Here is a 22,520-nt window from a genome sequence, read left to right as displayed (position 1 = left end):
CCACATTTTCATTAGGGGTCCTCCAAGTCTCCCTCAGAAACTCCTTAGATCAGACAAATGAACCCACCTTATCGGGCCAGTACTGGATGATGAACTGAGGCCATACCAACTGGAAGTAAGAAAACCCGAGCTATAGCTGAAACTGGCACATAAAATTGAAAACAATGAACAAGTTGTGTGAGGCAGCTTGACGGCCACAGATGCTGATCCACAGAGACTGAACAACAGATAAAGAAGCCTGGGAAAGGGAAGGCAGTGCCTACATGGCACTGCTGTACAGGCCATGGAACAGCTACAAGAAGAAACGGCAGCAAAGGGCACAACAGGTTCCAAGCCAAACTGAACAGATTAAAAACACAGAAAAAGTTCCAAGCTGAGTATGTTTCTTAAATTCAGTCAGAAATGCCCTAGGGTAAGTATAGAAAGTGTGTTCCCATCTTGTTCACTCTCTCTAAACTATAAGGTCTTCTCTGAAGCAGTGACCTGCTCCATAAGGGGGTCCTAGAATATTCCCAGGAGAATAGCCCTAAGCCATGTGACTATTTTTTTAAAAAAATTATTTAATTTATTTATTTTTGGCTGCATTGGGTCTTCGTTGCTGCGCGCAGGCTTTCTCTAGTTGGGGCGAGCAGGGGCTACTCTTCGTTGTGGTGCATGCGTTTCTCATTGCGGTGGCTTCTCTCGTTGCGGAGCATGGACCCTAGGTGCATGGGCTCCAGTAGTTGCAGCACGCAGGCTCCATAGTTGCCGCATGGGGGCCCTAGAGTGCGCGGGCTTCAGTAGTTGTGGCGCATGGGCTCAGTAGTTGCGGATCGCGGGCTCTAGAGCACAGGCTCAGTAGTTGTGGCACACAGGCTTAGTTGCCCCGCGGCATGTGGGATCTTCCCGGACCAGGGTTCGAACCCGTGTCCCCTGCATTGGCGGGCGGATTCTTAACCACTGTGCCACCAGGGAAGCCCCATGCGACTATTTTTTTTTTAAACAAAATCTGTGATATATCCATGGTCAAGGAAAGTGGAGTCACAACAGGAAGAATCACCTTCCCTCATGGGAAAAGGGAAAGAAAGCCAATAGCAAAGCTGGGGAAGGACCCAGGTGGCCAGGCTCCCAGTCAGACTCTCCAAACAGCTGTTTGCTTTAATCTCCCCCCCTGAGTGTTTTAAATTAAGAGTCTGTTGATGGAACTGTTTGTTCTTCAGTCATGCAAAATTTAGGAACTGCAGCTAATAGAGATAAGGATCCTGGACAGAAGCTCTGGGATCCTCTCACTGCCCAGCCAGGTGCCCACCGACTGCACTAGAGCTCCAGCACTCAGTGGGATAATTATTGCTGCCTTTAAATTTACCCAGCTCTCCATAAAGCGAGGTAATGAGGCGCCCTTTACTACTGCTAGTGGTGATTGTCCTAACGTTCTTTAATTAGCGTTGGCATAGCCACTTTCAAAGCATTTCATCTTATAGTCCTGGTGTTCCCTATTTCAGGCTCAACAGCCCTCACTCCCTTCGGAGAAAATGCACTTTAGCAAATTTGAAAATGACAGGCACATGTATCCATGAGCGCAGATAATCGTATTTGTGTACCTGTACTCGCTCTTCTGCTCACTCTTCACATATCCACAACTGCCAAGAACCCGTGAGCCTTGATGATACCTCCATAAAACTCTTGCTCATAAATCTGTCAGCAAGGGGTTAGGAATTTTAAAAACTGAGGACTGGCGAAACCTTATGATCACTAGGATCCTCCTTAAATTTCCCAGTATTTAAAAAAAAAAAAAAAAAGCTTTTTTTTTAATTACAAGGTTCGGGGTCTTTTTTTTTTTGGTTGCACCAGGTCTTAGTTGAGGCAGGCGGGCTCCTTAGTTGCGGCACATGGGCTCCTTAGTTGTGGCATGTGCATTCTTAGTAGCGGCATGCGTGTGGGATCTAGTTCCCTGACCAGTGATCGAACCTGGGCCCTCTACACTGGGAGCACAGAGTCTTATCCACTGCGCCACCAGGGAAGTCCCAAAAGCTGGTCATTTTTCACCTATCTTTTCAAAGGTTTATGGAGTAGGGCTAGGGCTACTGAAACACCATTAGAGAGGCCTGAACTCCTATTCATTTGGGTCAAAGAATAGTCCTCTTTCCTCTGAAATAATCAATTCACCACTATGATCTAGGTGTTGGGCACAAGATGGGAAGGGCCTCTGCTTTCATGGGGTGTGCAAGTAAACGAGCATTTCAGATGATGGTAGATCAAATAAGAAAATAAAACCCAGGGATGTGACTATGATTGGTGGGGCTACTAAAGTAGTCTAAAGGACAGGGTAGTCATGGAAAGTCCCAGGAGACCTGCTCAAGAAGGAGCCAACCACCTGAAGATGTGGGGGAAGAACACTCCAGACAGAGGAGAGAGCAGAGGCCCTAATGGGGAGAACCAGCTTAGAGTATTCCAAAAGAAGAAGAGCAGCATAGCTGAAGGGTAGGGGGTAAGCAGGAAGATGATAAAACACGAGGGCATAGGAGCAGGCAAGGCATGACAGCTTAGGGCCTGTGGTCCATGGTACACCATTTGGTCGTTATTTGAATTATGAGGGGAAGAACACTGGAGTGTTCTAAGCAAATCAATAACATGATCTGTCATAGCGTCACAAAGATGGCTTTGGTGGCTGTGGAGAACAGATTTAGAGGGAATCCTTTAATTTCTAGTTTTGAGTAAATGTTCTGTGATATAAGATGTTAACATAATAGTAAGCTGGGTGAAGACCATATCCTATAGTCTGAGTATGTTCAACCTGTCTCTGAGTCTAAAATTATCTCAAAACTAACTGTTAAAAACAGTGAGAAACACCTTATATCTCAAATGAAGAACGAAAGGTCTAAATTAGGTGCAATACCAAGAGCAGCGAGGGAAAAATAAAAGAAAAAAAAAGATTCTATCAGTAATTGACTTTGGATACAAATATTTCCCTTCTATACTAGTTTCCTTATTTTAAAAACTGAGGACTGGCGAAACCTTATGACCACTAGGATCCTCCTTAAATTTCCCCGTATTTTTTTAAAAAAAAAAAGCTGATCTTTTTTTTTTAATTACAAGGTTCTGGGTATTCTTTTTTTTTTTAATTTTATTTATTTTTTATTTGGTTGCACCAGGTCTGTTACTTATTAGAAAGTAACAGCTGCTGCTACTACTATTACTATCAGCTAAGACTGACTGATTTTCCTTACTTGCTTCTAGTCCAATAATACCACAAAATAAATAGTTATTAATCCCACTTTACACATGAAGAATCTGAAGCTTAAAGAAGCAACTTATATACACAGCATATATTATACACAGTAGGCAAGAGAGAACCATGATTTGAACCCAGGTTTCTCTGATTCCAGAATGTTTTCATAACCTCCACTATGGTATAATGCCCACTAACGTGTATGTGTGAATGCATGCATACATGCATTCACTCATTCTTTCTCTCTCTCCCTCCCTCTTTCATGTAGGACTCAGTTTGGGGGAAAAAATGTTTGGGCTTTCACCAACCAAAACATGAATAAATTTATAAAACCATTGTGTATGTGTGTGTACCTGCAGGCATGGACTCTGGGTTAAGGATCAAATTTGTGCTGGAGATACTCGAAAAGCCATTTACTCATAACTCTCACTCCCACATCTGCCTCTGTATCTGCTGGGCTCTGATCTTTAGGGCTTTCTTAATCTCCAATGAGTGGGAAGCTCAACATTTCTGTGACTTAGTTACAGGTGAGCCAAATTTTGTAGCAATGCCAAGACGTACCTCTAATATTACTGGTAAATGCTTAGATGTTCCAAGATCTTTGGGATAAAATCAAGAGGCCATGTAAAGAATGAGAAAATTATCAAGAAAAGGAATCAAGGCAGATTTCTTGAGCTTCTCTGGCCCACACGTCCCCTTCCCTCGGCTCACGTGATGTTTCCTAACTGTTGCACTGACTGAGGGAACCCTCTCTCCCTTTCCAACGGGAAGACCCAATGGCCATACCGCTGACACCTGGTTCCTCTCCTCTGCCCCTCACAAGCACAGGTACACAGAGGATGTACCTGCTAGAGGTAAGAGGGAGGGTATATCTTAAGTGGCACATCGCAGCATCACAGTGGTTTAACATTTGAATGCTGAATAGATTTGAGCTCTGTCACTGCAGTGAGCTGAATGAGCCCCAGACAGATAATGCCCACACCCCCACCCCCAAACCTGTAAATGTTACCCTATTTGGAAAAAGGGTCTTTGCAGATGCAACTAAGGATCTTGCAATGACATCACCCTTGATTGACCAGGTGGGCCCTAAATCCAATGGCAAGTGTCCTTTATAAGTCAAAGAGGAGACAGACAGAAAAGGAGGAGTCAACATGACGAAGGAGATTGACGTGATGCAGCCACAAATCAAGGAATGGGACAGTCACCAGGAGCTGGAATAGGCAAAAAAGGCCAGGCACAAATTCTCCCCTAGGGCCCCTGGAGGGAGGATGGTCCTACCAGATTTTGCACTTTTCGCCTCCAGAACTGCGAGAGAATAAATTTCTGATTTTTTTTTTTTTTTTTTTTTTTTTTTGGTACACGGGCCTCTCACCGCTGTGGCCTTTCCCATTGCGGAGCACAGGCTCTGGACGCGCAGGCTCAGCGGCCATGGCTCACGGGCCCAGCCGCTCCGCGGCATGTGGGATCCCCCCGGACCGGGGCACGAACCCACATCCCCTGCATCGGCAGGCGGACTCCCAACCACTGCACCACCAGGGGAGCCCTAATTTCTGATGTTTTAAACCACCAAATATGTGGTAATTTGTTATGACAGCCTTAGGAAACTGATATAGTCACTTACTAGTTCTGTGGTCCTGACAAAGCGTCTTAAATTCATCTGCAAAATGGGGAATCTAATGGCACCCACCTCACAGAGCTGTTGTGATGATTAATATGGGTACCGATCAATGCCCCAGGAAATGTTGCTGTTAACATCATTACTGTTACTGCTACACAAAGGCAGTTAAAGGGAAGGATAAACCACAGGGCCTGTACTGGGCTAGTGCACCTGAAGAGTACATTTCCAAGGCTTTTGGCTGGACCTCTCTGGGCTGTTTGACCATAAAGACAATTGTGGCTAGAATGGGCACCAACTGTCTATTCCAAAAGAGGCGGCAGTTGGGGCCTTGGGAGGTTTCTCCCTTCACTCAGGCCTGGCAGCCCGAAAAGAAACGGTTAAGCCCCAGGAAACCAGCCTCAGAGAAGAGGATGAGGCCCTTCCATTCTATAGTCCTTTGTCATTCTTATTAAATATCTTTTCTTTTCTGAGGTTTTCTACAAATTGCTCTGGATGGGACCCAGAGGGAGAGTGCTTTTCTGTCCACTTCCTTCCGACTTCCTTAGAGAGCAGAGTTCTTAGGGGAAAAGGACAGTGGATTTGGAGGCACTAGGAAGAGTGAGTAAGTCTAGAACAGCTGTGTCGCCTTGAATCATCAGGCTCAAGGAATAAAATCCATTCCCTTATGGCTGTGGGTAGTAATGGCATAGTCACAGGCTCACTTCAGGACCACAGGCAAGAAAAATAACCTTATTTTTTTGCAATGGTGACTTTATCCACTAAACAGAAACCTCATGACCAGTTGACCCTGGAAGAGTATCTGTACATGTGGGTGGAAGTGAGTGAGAGATGCAAATACACACACACACACACACACACACACACACACACACACAATGTGTTCATTGCCTTAGGTAGGAGAAGGTGACTTTTTCCATATAGGCCATTTCTTATGTTTTGTCACTACTAATTCACCAACCAACTGATGTCTTTCCCTTTGTGGAGGTCAATTTCCATACTATTTTTCTTTTTCTTTCCTCCTATTTTCCAAATCGCTTTTCCTCCCTTGCTCTTGTTCTTTTCTTAGTTAAAACGGCAGTGTAAACAGTATAAAAACAGATAAGGTACTTGAGTAGGGTTTGGCAGCCGAAAAATATTGCAAATAGGAACTAGAGTTTCAGGGGGTACATATGTGATCTTCCTGCCACGGATGGACCCACCTTGAGGGGGCCAAAAGCCTACTGGAGGCAAGGTAGCACCCTGCTCACTCCTGGCAAACCCTGCGAAGCATTATGGACATCTAGTGGCTGCTGAGGGTAATGCCTCAGCGATGCATGTCAGGCTGAGGAATGGTCTACCATGGGCTTTACCAGGCGCCCAGTTATGCTGGGTCCCCTTAGCCAGTCCCCTGGACGACCATTTCTTCTCAAAAAAAATTTTTTAACACTTTCTTTTATGGGGGGGCCACGCTGCGCAGCTTGCAGGATCTTAGCTCCCCGACCAGGGATTGAACCCGGGACCTCGGCAGTGAGAGCACAGAGCCCTCACCACTGGACCAACAGGGAATTCCCTCCACTTCTTATTAGGGGTCCAAAGTCACTCTGAATGGCTCTATCAAAGACCCATCGTTAACCCAGCCCAGCAAGGTATAATGATAGCACCTGCATACAACAGCACAGAAGGCAGGCATTTGGAAATATCTTCAAGCCCCAGGTTTAAATGCCAATTAGCCACATACTGTCGTCTTGACTGAGGGGCTGAGCTCAGAAGGGACAGAGACTCTGATGTTAATTAGTAGTGTGGCTCTAGGTAAGTCACTATGCCTCTCTGAACTTCATTAACGACATCTGTAAAATGAGAGGTTAAGTCCAGATGATCTCCAAGGTCCCTTTTAGCTTTAGCACTCTGTGATCTGCAGGCCTTTTTCGTAGCTGAGAAAACAGTCTGCTCTGCTCTGGCACTGTGGATTTCTCGATTCAACTGAAGGAATCATTCGCTTCTCAACTTTGTGGTGCGTTACCAAGACCTGACTACAACCCCAAAGGATCAATCTTCTTCACAAAGCTTTACATCTGAGGAGGGGTGGGAATCGTGGACGATGAGAGCTGGAAGGAACTTTCTAGTCCATTCCCTTAATTTTAGAAATGAAGAAACCAAGGTTTAGAGCCGTCTTAATTTAAGCTTTGTCACATGTCTAATCAGTGGCAGAAAAGGGACTAGAACTCAGGCATCCCAGTCTTAGTGCAGGTAACAAGCGGCTGACACAGCCTTGCCGGATCACTGGCTGGCTTCTTCAACTCTGCTTTATCGCAGCAGTCTCTCTGTGGGAAACCACAAGTGAAAACACTCTCAACCCGGGGTTTTCTCCTTTTCTCCTCTCCAAGTTTAAGCCCTTCCTCTTCTTTTTATTCCCTGGTGGCACCACTCCAAATCAAGGACGCAGTCAGAAGCAGGGGCTGTGAGGAGCAACAGACAGATGGCTAGACGACACTCGAGCGACAGGATTAGAGGCTTCAGTGCCACTTCCAGTTCAAAAGGGCTGTGTGCGCTGCCATGGTCCCACAGCCTCCTTGGTCCAGTTGATGGTTTCTGTGATGCTCCCTTAGCCTAGCTGGCCTACAGAGGGCAAAGTACCCCTATCTAGAACTCCATGAGCTGCACGAAGCTTGGGTGATATCACTCACAAATATTTACCACGAGACCACCCCATTACTAAGTACCGGTTTGATCCTACCCTTCCATCCACCTACACAACATTTGCTGGGCCTGGAGCTGAACAGATGGGTTCTGAGTTTGCCCACACCAGCCAGGCAGGCCCCGCTTCTGCCTGAGGGGGGAGGGGCAGCCATATACCAGGGCGCCATCCAGACCCTGGCCGGGGTCCCTCTGGAACCCTACCAGCTCAATGCCAGCTGTGGCAAGGAGAGAACTTCTCAACAGCGGGTGTTCAATTCTCCTCCACAGATACCTGTCAGGCTAGACTCACACCTGGGTATAAATGGGTGCGTCCTGCTCGAAGCTGATGGTGTGCAAATGGGGCTTAGTCAAGAAGGGAAAAAGAGCCCAGATGGAACTCAACCTCCATTTCTCTCTTTGATTAGTAATTGTGAGTCAAACGAGTTAAATAAAGGATCTATTTTCTCAGCCCCTCCTCTCCCACCCTTCATTCTAGTATATTCCATATACCCTTCCCTGAAATGTTTTATGCAGGCTGTCCCCCCACCTTGTCTCCGCCATTTACTCTATGCAGAGTGAACATACTGGACATCTTTGTGGCAGCGATGAAAACACTGGACTCAGGGTTTGAAGACTGGATTGAGATGCTGCCTCTGTTGCTTTCTGGGTGTATGACCTTGAGCATGTTATTCGCCTGCCAGAGCTCAGTACCTCTATCCATAAAATGGAGACAACCATGGCAACTGTGTCACTGGGTAAAGGCAGATTAAACAAGAACAGATCTATCCACCCATCCATCCATCCATCCATCCATCCTTGGTATAGTGGAGAGCATACAGTAGACAAACATCCCAGTAAATGACTGTTGAAGTAAATGAATGAAACCTGAGTTCTTATTGACTGGGAGAAAACTCTGGAGAATCACTTTTACTGTCCAAGTTCCTAGACATCTGAGCTCTGCCAGGGTTCAAGGCCTGGCTCAACCGCTTACTATGTGATCTTAGGTAACATATTAACTATTAATGTTGTTATTATTTGACTGCAAATACATAATAAAAAAGTTGGTAAACGACAGGGAATCCAAATTGCCTACAATGGAGCTGTTTCCATTCCCTCCACGGACTTCAAAAATTCCCTGGCATATTTAAGGAGGTTTCAGATTACTGGGCAGCATACAATATTGAGATAAGGGTGTGGCAGAATCCAGAGAGCTAAGAGATCCAGGCCAGGACCTCCTCCTCTTAAGCAACAGCCCACGTGCAGGTAGGTGATGGGCAAGCAAGCTTGCCAAGGCAGAGGTGGGCGGGCACAAGGAAAGGAGCCTGGAGGTAGCCCTTGAAAAGAAGCAACACTAAACCAGTGCCATATTCTGCCAGCTGGCTTCCCAGGGCTTAGCCACAGTTGGCCTCCGCCGCACCAGGCAGAGAAAGAGGAGTCATTTTCCCCGGTGGGAAAACTCTGAACAAGTCCTGTTCTCGCTCCTGCACTGGTCCATCAAACGCCCCGGGGTCGCCTCTCACCGGAAGTAGGGGCAGGACGCTACGCAGTTCTTCCCAGGGACTCCCAGAAACAAAGAAGAGCTGGTGGAGCTCATGGGGCAGAAGCTTTAAGACCCACTCCCTCCAATCTCTGGGCGCACGGAGGGGAAAGGGCGCGGGGCTGCGAAGAGTGAGAAGCCGCGGCTCCGGCTGCTTAATGAACGGGTTGTGCCCTGGCTGCTGGGAGTTCACCTCAATCCTTCCAGCTGGTTGGCGCGCTGTCCCAGGTTGTTACTCCCCTAGCTCCCCGCACTTGGTCTTTCCTTCCACGGTTTGCCTCACCCGCAACCCTCATTAAGAAAATTATCAGTGAAAGCCCTAGTTAAAGCCGACGACGGGTGAGGAAATTTGCGAGGGAAGGGGCAGGACGAACAGACACATGTGCAGCAGCGCCCCGGCCGCCCCCGCGTCCCCCAGTGCAGCTCAGAACTCCGAGCGGGCAGCCCGGGCCGAGCGGCCGGTCGCCCCGTCCGCAGTCGCCGGGGGTGAGGATGACGCGGTCCGGGCGGGAGGCCCGCCAACTGCAGCAGCCCCGCCGAGGGCCGCCGCGCCTCCAGCTCCCCAGGCCCTGAGCCCAGCGCGCCCAGAGCCCGAGGGTGCCCGGTGCCCGGTGCGGGGCGGGGGCGGGGGCCGGCGCGATCCCTCCGCAGCAGCAGCCCCGCGCCGCTCCAGCCTATCAGCGGCCACCCGGCGGCTCCCTGCGATCGGACCAAAATAGCTGCGCACGCCTGCGACTTGCGCGCGGCCCCCCACTTGACGCTCACTCCTGTTCCCTCGCCGGGCCCGCTCCCAGCGTCTAGAGGGGGCGGGGAGGAAGCGGCCGGGGAGGGGGGTGGGGCTGGGGGAGAGAGGAAGGAAGAAGGAAGGAAGGAAGGAAGGAAGGAAAGGAGGAAGGGAGGGAGGAAGGGAGGGAGGGAGGGAGGGAGGAAGTCGCACGGAGGCGCACAGCTCCGGGCTGCGCGGCGCGGGCCGGCGCGGCGCTGGAAGGCGCCGGCGTTAACCCCTCGAGGGCAGGCAGCGGAGGGGGAGCGGTGTTAATACATAAGAGCACTGCATCACGCTAATCTTCTCTCCTCAGAACAGTATGCGTCAGCAGTACATTCACGTTCTGACTGAAGGACAAAAGGATGAGAGAGCAGTCTGCGTGGCTGCTGCCTGCAACACCGCGAGCCTGGCGCGAGGAGGAGACGGTGGGCGCCGTGCACAGGGGCCCCGCTGCTGCTGCTGCTGCTGCTGCCGCCGCCGCCGCCGCTGCTAGCGAGTGGGGACCATGTTCCCGGGCTCCGGAGCGTTCCCCGCAGCCGCGACCCCCGCTGCTCACGCCGCCGCCGCCGCCAGCGCCGGGGCCGCTGCAGCAGTCCGCGGGCAGCGCAGCCGCTGAAGGCGCCGGGGGCCGGAGCCCTGAACTCGCTCCCTCTGCACAAAGCCAGATCCGGCGGCACGCCGGCGGCCCGGCTGCGGCGGGCGATTCCGCGCCTCCGGGGGCTGCAGGCGCCCCCGGACTCCCCGAAGGGGCCTGCGGCGCGGGGCGACCCGGCCGTCGCGCGCTCCTCTGGCCGGCAGACCAGGTCCCGGCGCTGCCTCCACGCCGCTGCCCCTCGGGGGGCTGGACGGATTACTGCTCCTCGCACCAGCAGCCGGCGGACTGGGAAACTGAGCCCAGTTTTTGTCTTTTTAACCCTTAAGAGAAGAGACGAGGAGAGAAGGGGGTGTGTGTCGGAGGGCGGGCGGGGGGGGGGGGGCGAAAGACCGGCGAACACCTCCTCTTAACTCTCGCAGCACCGCGAGCGAACGACTGCATCAGCTGCCTCGGGCCGGGAGCGGCCGACACAAGGAGAGGGGCCAGCGCGGCGGCAGCTTCGGCAGCGAGCGCGGCCTGGGAGGCTGCGGGGCGCCCCCTCACTCCCCGCCGGGTGGCAGCCCCGGAGCGGGCGGGGGGCGCCGGAGGCACACTCCGGCGATGAAGCGGCTTCCTCCTCGGCTGGTGCGAGCCGGGGCCAGGGTCCAAGGACAAAGCCGGGAAGCGCTGGTGGCGCCCCGCCTCGGGCTGAGGGGGGGGCATGCACCTGCATAGCCCGCCGGGCTTCGGCTCTGCCGGCGCGCCTCAACTCCGCGGCTCCGCTAGCCGGCTCCGGATTTACTAGAAGCCATTTTGTCTCCCCCACCCCTCCCCTCCCCTCTGCCCTCCCCGCCCCCTCTACTTCCCCCTTTTGTTAATTAAAACTAAGAAGTGAGAATGGGAACGAGGTGGCCAGCTCCGGCGGCGAACGCTTAAGGACACCGCGCCAGTTCTTCCCTCCCTTCCCTCCTTCCGAGGTAGGTGAGAGAGAATGACTGGGTGGGGATGGTCGCAAAGGGGGAGAGAAAGTCCCAGCTTTCCGAGGGCTGGCCTCGAGGGGGGGCTGGTAGACGAGGGGCCACTCTTGAGTTTGGCATGATTTTTTTTTCCGGCCGATCTGCTCCGTCTCTCTAATCGCCCCCTCCCCACCTCCTTCTCCAGATGGAAAGAGGAGCTCCTAGCTCACTTAAGCCGGGGTAGGGCTGGTTCTCCTTTCCGAGCCAAAATCCCAGGCGGTGGTGAATTATGAACGTGCCACACCATGAAGCTCTTGTGGCAGGTAACTGTGCACCACACCTGGAATGCCGTCCTGCTCCCCGTCGTCTACCTCACGGCGCAAGTGTGGATTCTGTGTGCAGCCATCGCTGCTGCCGCCTCCGCCGGGCCCCAGAACTGCCCGTCTGTCTGCTCGTGCAGTAACCAGTTCAGCAAGGTGGTGTGCACCCGCCGGGGCCTCTCCGAGGTCCCTCAGGGTATTCCTTCCAACACCCGGTACCTCAACCTCATGGAAAACAACATCCAGATGATCCAGGCTGACACCTTCCGCCACCTCCACCACCTGGAGGTCCTGCAGCTGGGCAGGAACTCCATCCGGCAGATCGAGGTGGGGGCCTTCAACGGCCTGGCCAGCCTCAACACCCTGGAGCTGTTTGACAACTGGCTGACAGTCATCCCGAGCGGGGCCTTCGAATACCTGTCCAAGCTGCGGGAGCTCTGGCTGCGCAACAACCCCATAGAAAGCATCCCCTCTTACGCCTTCAACCGGGTGCCCTCCCTCATGCGCCTGGACTTGGGGGAGCTCAAGAAGCTAGAGTACATCTCGGAGGGGGCTTTTGAGGGACTGTTCAACCTCAAGTACCTGAACTTGGGCATGTGCAACATTAAAGATATGCCCAACCTCACCCCCCTGGTGGGGCTGGAGGAGCTGGAGATGTCAGGAAACCACTTCCCTGAGATCAGGCCTGGCTCCTTCCATGGCCTGAGCTCCCTCAAGAAGCTGTGGGTCATGAACTCACAGGTCAGCTTGATCGAGCGGAATGCTTTTGATGGGCTGGCCTCCCTGGTGGAACTCAACTTGGCCCACAATAACCTCTCTTCTTTGCCCCATGACCTCTTCACCCCACTGAGGTACCTGGTGGAGTTGCACCTACACCACAATCCTTGGAACTGTGATTGTGACATTCTGTGGCTAGCCTGGTGGCTTCGAGAGTACATACCCACCAATTCCACCTGCTGTGGCCGCTGTCATGCTCCCTTGCACATGCGAGGCCGCTACCTGGTGGAGGTGGACCAGGCCTCCTTCCAGTGCTCTGCCCCCTTCATCATGGATGCACCTCGGGACCTCAATATCTCTGAGGGTCGGATGGCAGAACTTAAGTGTCGGACTCCCCCCATGTCCTCCGTGAAGTGGCTGCTGCCCAATGGGACAGTGCTCAGCCACGCCTCCCGCCACCCACGGATCTCTGTCCTCAACGACGGCACCTTGAACTTTTCCCACGTGCTGCTCTCAGACACTGGGGTATACACATGCATGGTGACCAACGTGGCGGGCAACTCCAATGCCTCGGCCTACCTCAACGTGAGCACGGCCGAGCTCAACACCTCCAACTACAGCTTCTTCACGACTGTCACAGTGGAGACCACTGAGATCTCGCCTGAGGATACAACACGGAAGTACAAGCCCGTTCCTACTACGTCCACTGGTTACCAGCCGGCATATACCACCTCTACCACGGTGCTCATTCAGACCACCCGTGTGCCCAAGCAGGTGGCGGTAACCGCGACGGACACCAATGATAAGATGCAGACCAGCCTGGATGAAGTCATGAAGACCACCAAGATCATCATTGGCTGCTTCGTGGCAGTGACTCTGCTAGCTGCTGCCATGTTGATCGTCTTCTATAAACTTCGCAAGCGGCACCAGCAGAGGAGTACAGTCACAGCTGCCCGGACTGTTGAGATTATCCAGGTGGATGAAGACATCCCAGCGGCGGCATCTGCAGCAGCAGCAGCAGCTCCATCCGGTGTATCAGGTGAGGGGGCAGTCGTGCTGCCCACAATTCATGACCATATTAACTACAACACCTACAAACCAGCACATGGGGCCCACTGGACAGAAAACAGTCTGGGGAACTCTCTGCACCCCACAGTCACTACTATCTCTGAACCTTATATCATTCAGACCCATACCAAGGACAAGGTACAGGAAACTCAAATATGACTCCCCCCCCAAACTTATAAAATGCAATAGAATGCACACACACACAAAAGACAGCAACTTTTGTACAGAGTGGGGAGAGACTTTTTCTTGTATATGCTTATATATTAAATCTATGGGCTGGTAAAAGAAACAGATTATATTAAAATTTAAAAAGAAAAATCAAAACAAAACTATTTTCTAACTTGTAAGTTCTATTTAAAGGGGGTGGGGGACCTTGGGAATGTTGTGGGATAGAAGCCACAAGTCAGTCTGCTGTGCTGCCAGGAGAGATTTCTGGTATAGGGTTGAAACTGCTAAAATAAAACCAACTAAAACACCAACCAATATCCCTAAAGAGTTAGGGTGTGGGCTGCTGAGGGGTGGAGGGTAGACTGAACTGTCATTTTTTAGAAGATGCTTCATAGGACACAGGAATACCCATTTCTCTAGACATCTTTCTTAGGCTGAGAGCTGTCTTTGCAGATTTATCTTATTTAAACAAAGAATACAAACAAACGAAAAAGAGCACTAAGAATTTGTACTGTGCTTAAAATGTTGAGAGGCAATAATTTTTTCTTCAGAGGCCAAGGGAAAGACAGACCTGTAAAATGTAGTTTAAACAGGAAAACCACCAAAATTCAATTGAAACCTTAAGGGACCGAGTATGTGCATCCCTGTGCACAAGTCTTCTTGGTTTGTGCAGTGGGACACAGCGTGACCCGCCTGACAGAGGGCTTCGGGAAGGAGCAGAGAAGGAAGGGAGCTGGCGTAGCTGTCAGTCAAGCGCTTTCACATTGCACCAGATTCCTGCAGTTGGGCTTAACCCACTCTGTGCAAGGCATGTGTCTATTCAGGGCTTCCCAGGAGAAGGAGGTGGCCCCTGGGGGGGCAGGGGGGCGTGGTACCAAAGGGGGATGGGAAGGGAGAGCAGAGGCAGAGAGAAGGTATTCGCAGGAGGCCATAACTCAGCATTGTGCCATGTCCACCTGTTGTTCCTGGTATCTGACAAATGATTGTAGACAGTGATGCATTTGATGATTTTTTTTTTTTAAAGGATTGGTTTAAGGTGGACAAGGGGGGAGAGGCTGGGAGTGGGAAGCTTGGGGGAGTGGAAGCTTTTCTCATGCTTGTGATTTGGTGACTATTCTAAATGCTGATTCATTAGGGATTATTACTGCTGATGTCAACTGGCTGTGGTGATGGGGAGGGGGCAGGACATGAGTAGAGAAGAAAGAGGAGAGACAAAAAGGGCACAGGCTCATTGAAAGTGATGAAGCCTTTCCTCACCAGGTTGGTTCACAAAAAAGATGTGAAATCCACAGTTAAAACAAAGTGACACACACAGAATGAGTGTGGCAGGGAGTCCTGTTGAATGTAGCACAATGGGGGGAAATGCTTCCCTCTCCCAGAGCTACCTCAGGAGGAGGGGGACGAGAAAGGGCGGGCGTGGGTGGGGAAGGCAGAGATCCCTGTTATTCTGGTCCATTTAATGATGTAACTTCTTTCATTTATTATTTTAGCTTTAAAAGGAAATAAAGGGTTCAGATTTGAAAGGGGGTGGGGTGTGGGGGGGAAATGCCACTGATTGTAACGTGAGAAAAGTGTATTTTTGTATTTTAATAAATATTGTTCAATTTTTAATTCAGTGTCCCCAAAGGGTTAAATTGAGTAAGACCCTGAACCTATAGCTTCTTATGAGCACTGACCAAATAATTTCTATTTAAAGAAAAAAAAGGGGAGGGGAGGACAATCTTCCATTTCTTTGAAGTATGGGAACACGCTAAAGCTGTCAGCCACTTTTCCTTAGCTTAAATAAAAGCACCCCGATACTAGTGCACCGTTCACAAGCTAAGTGTGTTAGTCCCTGGCTCTGTTGGGGGGTAGAACTGAATTCCCTGTGCCCTGGAAAAGCGGGGGAAATGGGTCAGCCTCAGCTCCTGGGACCCGGCCAGGAGTTAAACGCCACCTCAGCAGAAGCTGCTGGTCAGGCAGCACCAGCTCTACACGGGGACCCCGGGGGACCTGGATTTAAGAGCACTGCAATAATGTTGTTGTGCTTAAAGATCCCACAGGCGGTGTTGCTTCTGTTCTCTGGGTGCTGAATAGTCAGTCAAACGTGTCTTGGTGGTGGTGGGTATTGATCTCCTGATGTGTAGCCGAGGGACGTGGTCCAGGCAGGCTGCCTGAACTGGGACCCTGCGTCTCTTCAGCACTAGTATTTATACGAGTGCAGGGAATCGGGACTGAGTGGGTGTCGTCTCCCTGGCGCTGAGCACAGAGAGAGGCAGGCAGCACTTCGCAGCAGTTGGCTAAGAAAGGGCCAATTCTTAATCCTCCTCTGTGTGTTTGTGTATTTCACATACACAACATTTCTGGGTGTCGGTGTTTGTGGCAGTGTGTATGCATGGGCTCACACTTTTAGAAACTGCCATTCATGTCTCTAGGCTACAATGATACGTTCCTCCGCCCGTCCTTTAGTACCCTACCCCCAGTAAAAAGAGAAAGCTGCAGCCGAGAAAAGGGTGGGACTTGGCGAGGACCAGTTGAAAAATGCAAGAAGTCACCCCCTTTCCTAGTGCCATAAGACACAGCTCAGGCTGTTTAGAACAGCTTCCTGGGTACACATTCAGAGGCAACTGTGAAGGAAGGAGCTGCTTCAGAAATAGAGGATGTGGAGCCCGTTTCCTTACACCCCTCCTCTTTTGACAGCTATCTGGGCGGCCAGGGAACTATGCAGTAGCTGTGGAATGACAAAGGCTCTGGGGCTGAACAAAGATCTGAGGGGAGAGGGGAAGAAATGGGCCTAAAACATTCCTGGGGAAGAGTCCTATGAACAAATGCACTTGTCCTGGGGGTGGGGCATATTCAGGTCTTGGAATCTGAGGGAGAAGTGCTTTCCAGAAGGAACCTCAAAGGACGTTCCTGGGGGAGAGAGAATATGGTCCTGGGTATGAGTGTCCTTAGAGCTGCAAGGGGAGTTCCTTTCCCCACTGGGCCTACTCCCTGACCTGGGCACCGGTTCAGCATTTAGAGTGGCAACTCTCCTCTGCCGTGATGTCGGGTACACCCTCCTTTGTAGCAGACACTTGGGACAACTTTTCAGAGAGGAGTCCCACGAGCACCGAAAGTGCAGCCTTTAATGCTGGGCGGGTGACTCATCCTCGGCCTGGCCAAGCTGTAGGGTTTGTTACCTGAGAACGGAACACGGGTTGGCAGCTCTTCGGGAGGGGAGTCATAGCAACACGTTACAGGGAAAAGACTGCCGCTGATTATATGGAGTTAGAGACTTTTCATTACAGAATTTTTTAAAGGCCGTGAAAAACCATGTAGTCTAATCCCTTCACATTTTACAGTCAAGGAGACCGAGCCCCAGAGAAACTGAAAGATACAGTCCAAGGTCACACTGCTAATTAGTGGAAGAGGTGGGACTGAAACCCAGGTCTCTTGACTACCCAAACCAATGTGCTTTCTCATAAAGGCTCTTACTGGCTCTCAAGAACATCTCTCTTTCCTGGCCAATATGCAGTGAAAATGGGGCCTTCCTATAGCTATTGCTGTGTTCTCTTCTCCCTCCTCTTGGAGCTGTCCAGTCTCCTTCAGAACCAGCTCTACTGCCCTCCGGGGCCTGAGCAGAATTCGGACCACAGGGGCCCCAGAGGTGGCCCAAGGGCCACGTGTGCTGACTAAGGAGTTGGATTCTCAGGACTATACCTAACAGCTTCCTGATTCTTAGGTTCAATGGCAGGCAGAAACCACGGGATCCCACAGAGGGCAGCGGCTGCTAGGGAAAAGGTGAAGTAGACAAGGCAGGGTGCTCACAGTGGGAACGATGGACTGGCCTTCTCCCAGCCTTAGCCTTGGAAGCTTGCAGAGTAAAGGACTGACAGAGGCCTTAGAGCACCTCTCAAGGGCAACTTCTCCCCAGCGGAGTGGTTTCTGCTTATTTGGCTGAACAATGAGACTATTTGGGGAGGCGGGGGCTCTTTAACTCCTCTCCTCCATTGCATCTACCCTGGCCCCAGCTCTAAAATCATGATCTGGTCGCCACTCCCACAATTTGTTCTAGGGCCTTTTATCACTCTTTGGTGTAAAGCTGCATTCTACTATCAGTGAAGATAGAGCAGACAGGCTAGTTTCTAAGGCCTAGGGACATCCGCTCTATCATGGCTGTTAACATGTACTGTAGCTAGCAACTTTTTGGGACGGGGGGGGGGGGGCTGGTGCGGGGAGGGCAGCAGCCTAGTAAAGAGTCCCTTGAAGACAATGCCTATTAATGGGGAAGAGATGCAGAGTCCATGCCGTTAATGGTGGAGATGGGTAGAGATTAAGAGAAGGCTAAGTGGGCCTTACTCAGCCCAGGCGACTACCTTAGGGGGCCAGAGCCCACAATTAAGGCTTCAACATTTTACTGCAACAAAGCAGCAAGGGCTTAAAATTAGAGAAGAAAAAGAGAGAGAACATTTATATCCAAACATATGTCTGATTTTATCTCCTCTGCTGGCACTCAGCACTCCGTGCCATCGGCTAATGCAGGCACCGTTCACGCCATTTCTAAATCCTGCCTCAGCTAAACTGCAAGGCAGCTTTTGGCTCAAAGCACCTCTCTTGGTTTCCGTCCATTCAGAAAGCACCCTTTTCCCCGGAGGGGGGAAGAATGGTTTGGGTAGTGGATTAAGGTTGTTTTCATCTTTGCTTTAAATTGAGATGAAGTAAATTGCTTCTTGGAGCGGGGATAAAGGCTTCAGGAACCTTCAGCGAAATATACGTATCTGCACAGCAATATAGCATAGTGCTTCCAAGTGTGGACTCTGAAGCCAGTCTTCCTGGGTTGAATCCCAGCTCTATCGCTTACTAGTTATGTGACTTTGGACAAATACTCATTTTCCTCATCTGTAAAATGGGCATAATATTGGTATCTACCTCACTACTCCGTAGTTGTTGTAGGAATTGAAATTTGACGATCAGGGGACAGACCAACTGACTAGCCCCCATCACCACCTCTATTCTTGAACCTCATCCATGTCCAAAGAGAGAACATGCCTACTGAGCTACTCTAAAGAGGAAGGCTAATTAATTATCCAGAAGTCCTGGGCAGCACGACAGCACCATCTACAAGCCCAAACACTGTGGGAAAGATGGGGTGCACTTTTCTTCCCAGGAAAACACTGCCTTGTGCTCTGTTCTTTAATCTAGCTCTTTAGATGGCCCAAGGCACTGTCTTAGGCCAGGAACGGATTACCTTTTCTTATGGTGGGTCAGGAGAAAGGAAAGCTGCTGCTGCTGGAGGTGCACAAGATGAGGGCTGGGACAGGAAGCACCTACTAAAAGTCCTGGTCCTTTACCAGGAGGGTGAGCTTCCCAGTGTCTCGTCACCTCACCCTGTTTCCTTATCAGGGTGCTTTGCCAAGGGAGGTGGGCCCACGGAGGCACCAGGAAGGAGAAGGGAGCACAGAGAGGGCTGCTGGGGCTTCAAAGCAGTATTGGAGGGCTTGAAGGAAAGAAAGGCAGGAAAAAGCACCATAATTTGAGCAGGTGAGAGCAGGATGGAGCTGTATGGCAGATGCACAGGCTAAGGGGCTGCAATGCAGTTAGGGAGGAGAGCCAGGGAGATTCCTCTGCCCTAGCAAGCAGGAGGCTGGCTGGACCCTGGCCGGGGGGAGGGCCGGTAGCGATATTCATGGCACGGAACAGAGCAGAAGAAAAGCAGGGAGATCAACTTTCCAAGAGAAGCCTAAGAAAGAATGCATTTGATTTCCTAATGAGAGGCTAGAATTAGATTTTAGGATGATCACAGGTTTCATCCTCTGGAACATGCCAGCTTTGCTGTCAGTACTTGGGCCAAACCACCTGCCCACGACAGTCCTGTTCCCGATGCTGGAGGCTGTCCACTGCTTGGCAAGGGTGGGGGGGGCAACCCCACCCTCAGGGCTGTAATCAAATTCTGATCCTGATGGGCTCCCTCAGGGCCTCCCTCATTTCTGTGAAGGCACAGTCATGGGGGGAGAGGAGAGGAGAGGGTGCAGCTCACTGTTCATCCACGAAAAGAGTGTTATATAAATCGTGTTTTCCCATAAAAATAATGACGACTGTTGAGTTCAGTGCACATGGACCCTGGCAGTGAGTCAGAAAGGTCAGGCCTGGGCCCGTGGGGGAGAGCCCACGGAGAGGCTCTCCTGGCAAAGGAAGTTAAGCATCTGAGAGGATGGCGCTGTCTTCTCTAGCTTATCCTGGTAAAGACTCTGAAACCTACAGCAGGGAGGCGCTGAGATGACAGGCTACTCTAATGCCAGGTGTGGGGACTGGATGGACCAAAGTAGTACTTGGCCTTCCGGGTTCATCCATCCTGTGTGCCTAGGAACAATACTAGAGCAATTACTGAAGTTTAGATTAATTACCAAATACCAAAGGAACAGCCCTTGATCTACTTGCTTCTTTAATATCCACCCACCTTCTTATATCTCCCATTAATAAAAAGCACCCCCCCGTTAATTCTCCTATCAGACTCCCCCCCCCCCCCATAATTCCCATTTGCGTACAGCCGTCTGCCATGATAGGACCTAGGATATCCCGCAAGATCCTTCCATTCTAGAAGCCTGATGGCTCTTTCTTCCTTCTAGCAGTTCTGCTTCCTCTCCCAAGGCAAGTCCTTAATCTGTAGTCTCTTACATTTCTTTAATAAGGTCTCAATCGTGGTTTCCCTGTCTGTGCAGGTGCTCATTTAGTTACCAGATAAGCCACTCTACCCGCTCAATGAGTCAGCAAAGATGAGGGAGAGGTGCTTTCACACACTAACTGTTTCCTGTACAAAGTTTGGTTTCCTGGCCTCGGGCTACTTCTTCCCAGGCTTCAAGGCCCTCCCCGCTCACCCAGGTTCATTAAGAACATTCATACAGGTCCTCCCACTCAGGCTCCACCCTGGAGGTGAACTGAATCAGCTGTAGGCAGTTCCCTGGATAGTGCCGCTGTGTTTGTAGGAACACACAGCGCACCCCTCACAACAGGCCCATCACAGTCCCAGAAATGGAGGCCAGGCCTCATACTAACAGCCTATTCCTGCAGCCCACCAGCTGCAGTGGATACAGTTATAATCTATTACCACTGCAAGACGACTTAATTTCTGGACTTAAAGGAAGTCGGATAATACTTTATCCTATTAGCGTTTGCCTGTGTGAATTGACACTGGCTTCCTTCTGACATGACAGCATATTCTTCCAATTCATCTCTTAAGGAGATGAACTGGGGAAGTCTGGAGTAAGATAGGAGGGAGGGCCAAGGAAGAGACTGCTAAAGGAACCAGGGGAAGGGAAGACAATCTTCAAATTAGGAATGGGGAGAGGAGACTTAGAGGGATATGGCAAGACTGAGATAGCTCAAAACATGTTTGCATTTCATTTTGTTTCCCTTGTGAGGGAAGCGACAGGAACTACCGGATGTGTCGTATGCTTGTGTCTGAGGAAAAAAGGTTCTGAAGCCACAGAGAAGCACAAACACAACACGGAATTGGCCTATTCCATGTGCCTCTGGTTTCAACTCGTTGGTCTGCAGGGTAGCTTTCCCTTTAATTCCTCTTCCACCTTCCTGTTTTAAGTCCACATCTGCTCTGACCAGTGAGTGGTATCATATCAGCTGAGGGCAGCTCCACAGTGTGTTCTCACTGCTGGTCGACCTTGGAATGGCAATGGTCACTGAGGACAGAATGATGGTTTACAGCTTCTAACTTCAGGAATGTGGAGACAGTGAAGGGAGCTTCCGAGTTAATTCAGAAAATCTAGTTGAACCCTCTCATTTTATTTGTGAGGAAAACGAAGCCCAGGGGGGATGTGACTGCCAGTGCCCGCTAGCTGGTAATGCAGAGACCAGGTCTCTGGGTTCTCAGCCTAGCACCGGCAGGGCCACTGCGACTTACAACTCCAGGGGGCGCCACTGACAGAAGCTACAAAGTGATTAGTGCCCCCTGGAGTTTGCAATTTGGTGCAGTCCCTCACCCTTTGCTTCCAGGGACGGAGGGAAAGAAGGGAAAGGCCTTTCAGGCCAGTACTTTATCTGTGCTTAATGCTGTCAGCCAGATGGTGCCCATTCCTGACTTCACTCAAACAGCTAGAGCTGAAAAATCAGGCAACTTTTCCTTTCTCTTCAGCCATGAGTGTTCCAGGGCATGGGAGTTCTGATGGCTGCCCAAACAGCTAACAAATTAGAAGGAGCACTTGTGGCTGAGGCCGCCCTCCCCATCCCTATAAAAGTGAAGAGCTGTAAAGAACAGGTAACCCTGTGAAAGGGAGTTTTGCAGAAGCTCAATCATGTCAGAGGTCCGTTCAAGGTCAAGTGGACCACTGGAGAAGCAGGGACGTCTAGAGTTCTGCTTCTACCTTCCCTGGTACTGTAAAACAAGGAGACCCTCACAGGGAAAGCTCAGGCAGCCCAGGCTGACTCGGGGCCTGCAGCTAGTAAACGTCTCCTCTTCCCCCATCTCAACAAATCCCCTCTTGGGAGACGGAGTGGCCCTGCCTAGGATTTTATCACATATATTTAATTAGAATCTATCTCCTTCATGATGGTTTCAAGTGAAGTCCCAGTAGAAACATTCTAAAAGACAGCCGCTTACAGCCAAGGATCTCTTTTAACCAAGTTAATTTAGCAGAAATTTGCCATCTTGGATCGGGTGGAGTTACCTCTCTTCTCAACTTCAAAGCTGGGAAGAGAGGGGAGGTGGAGAATGCAGAGAAATAAAGAGGAGGGTGGGGGCTTTGAGCAAATGAGTTTCCGTCTATTAAGGAGCAGTAATTTCTGCTAGCTCCCCTAGAGACTGGTCCCCTCCAATAATGGCCTGACTCTAATGATTCCCACTCCTAAGCAACAGCCTGTGTTCTGCTGGTGTTGAGATGAACAGTGCCAGAGAAATTCCCTTTCTCTCGGAGGTGCTGCTATTATCATCATGCAGGAGAGATTACCAGCCAGGGGGATGT

General features: G+C 50.8%; 2 protein-coding genes across 3 annotated transcripts in view; one reads left to right on the top strand and one right to left on the bottom strand.

Moving 5' to 3' along the window:
* The window catches only part of SND1 (staphylococcal nuclease and tudor domain containing 1), a 417,911-nt gene that overhangs the window by 47,953 nt on the left and 347,438 nt on the right, over window positions 1–22,520 (bottom strand). The window lies entirely within an intron of this gene.
* LRRC4 (leucine rich repeat containing 4) lies at window positions 9,972–14,177 on the top strand. Its single transcript, XM_004312156.4, has one exon. The coding sequence runs from the start codon at window positions 11,620–11,622 to the stop codon at window positions 13,576–13,578; it is 1,959 nt and encodes a 652-aa protein (XP_004312204.1). The 5' UTR covers window positions 9,972–11,619; the 3' UTR covers window positions 13,579–14,177.

Source organism: Tursiops truncatus, chromosome 9, assembly GCF_011762595.2.
Source record: "Tursiops truncatus isolate mTurTru1 chromosome 9, mTurTru1.mat.Y, whole genome shotgun sequence".
Lineage (NCBI taxonomy): Eukaryota > Metazoa > Chordata > Mammalia > Artiodactyla > Delphinidae > Tursiops > Tursiops truncatus.
The sequence above is the reverse complement of the archived record's forward strand: the minus strand, read 5'-3'. Positions and strand labels throughout refer to the sequence as shown.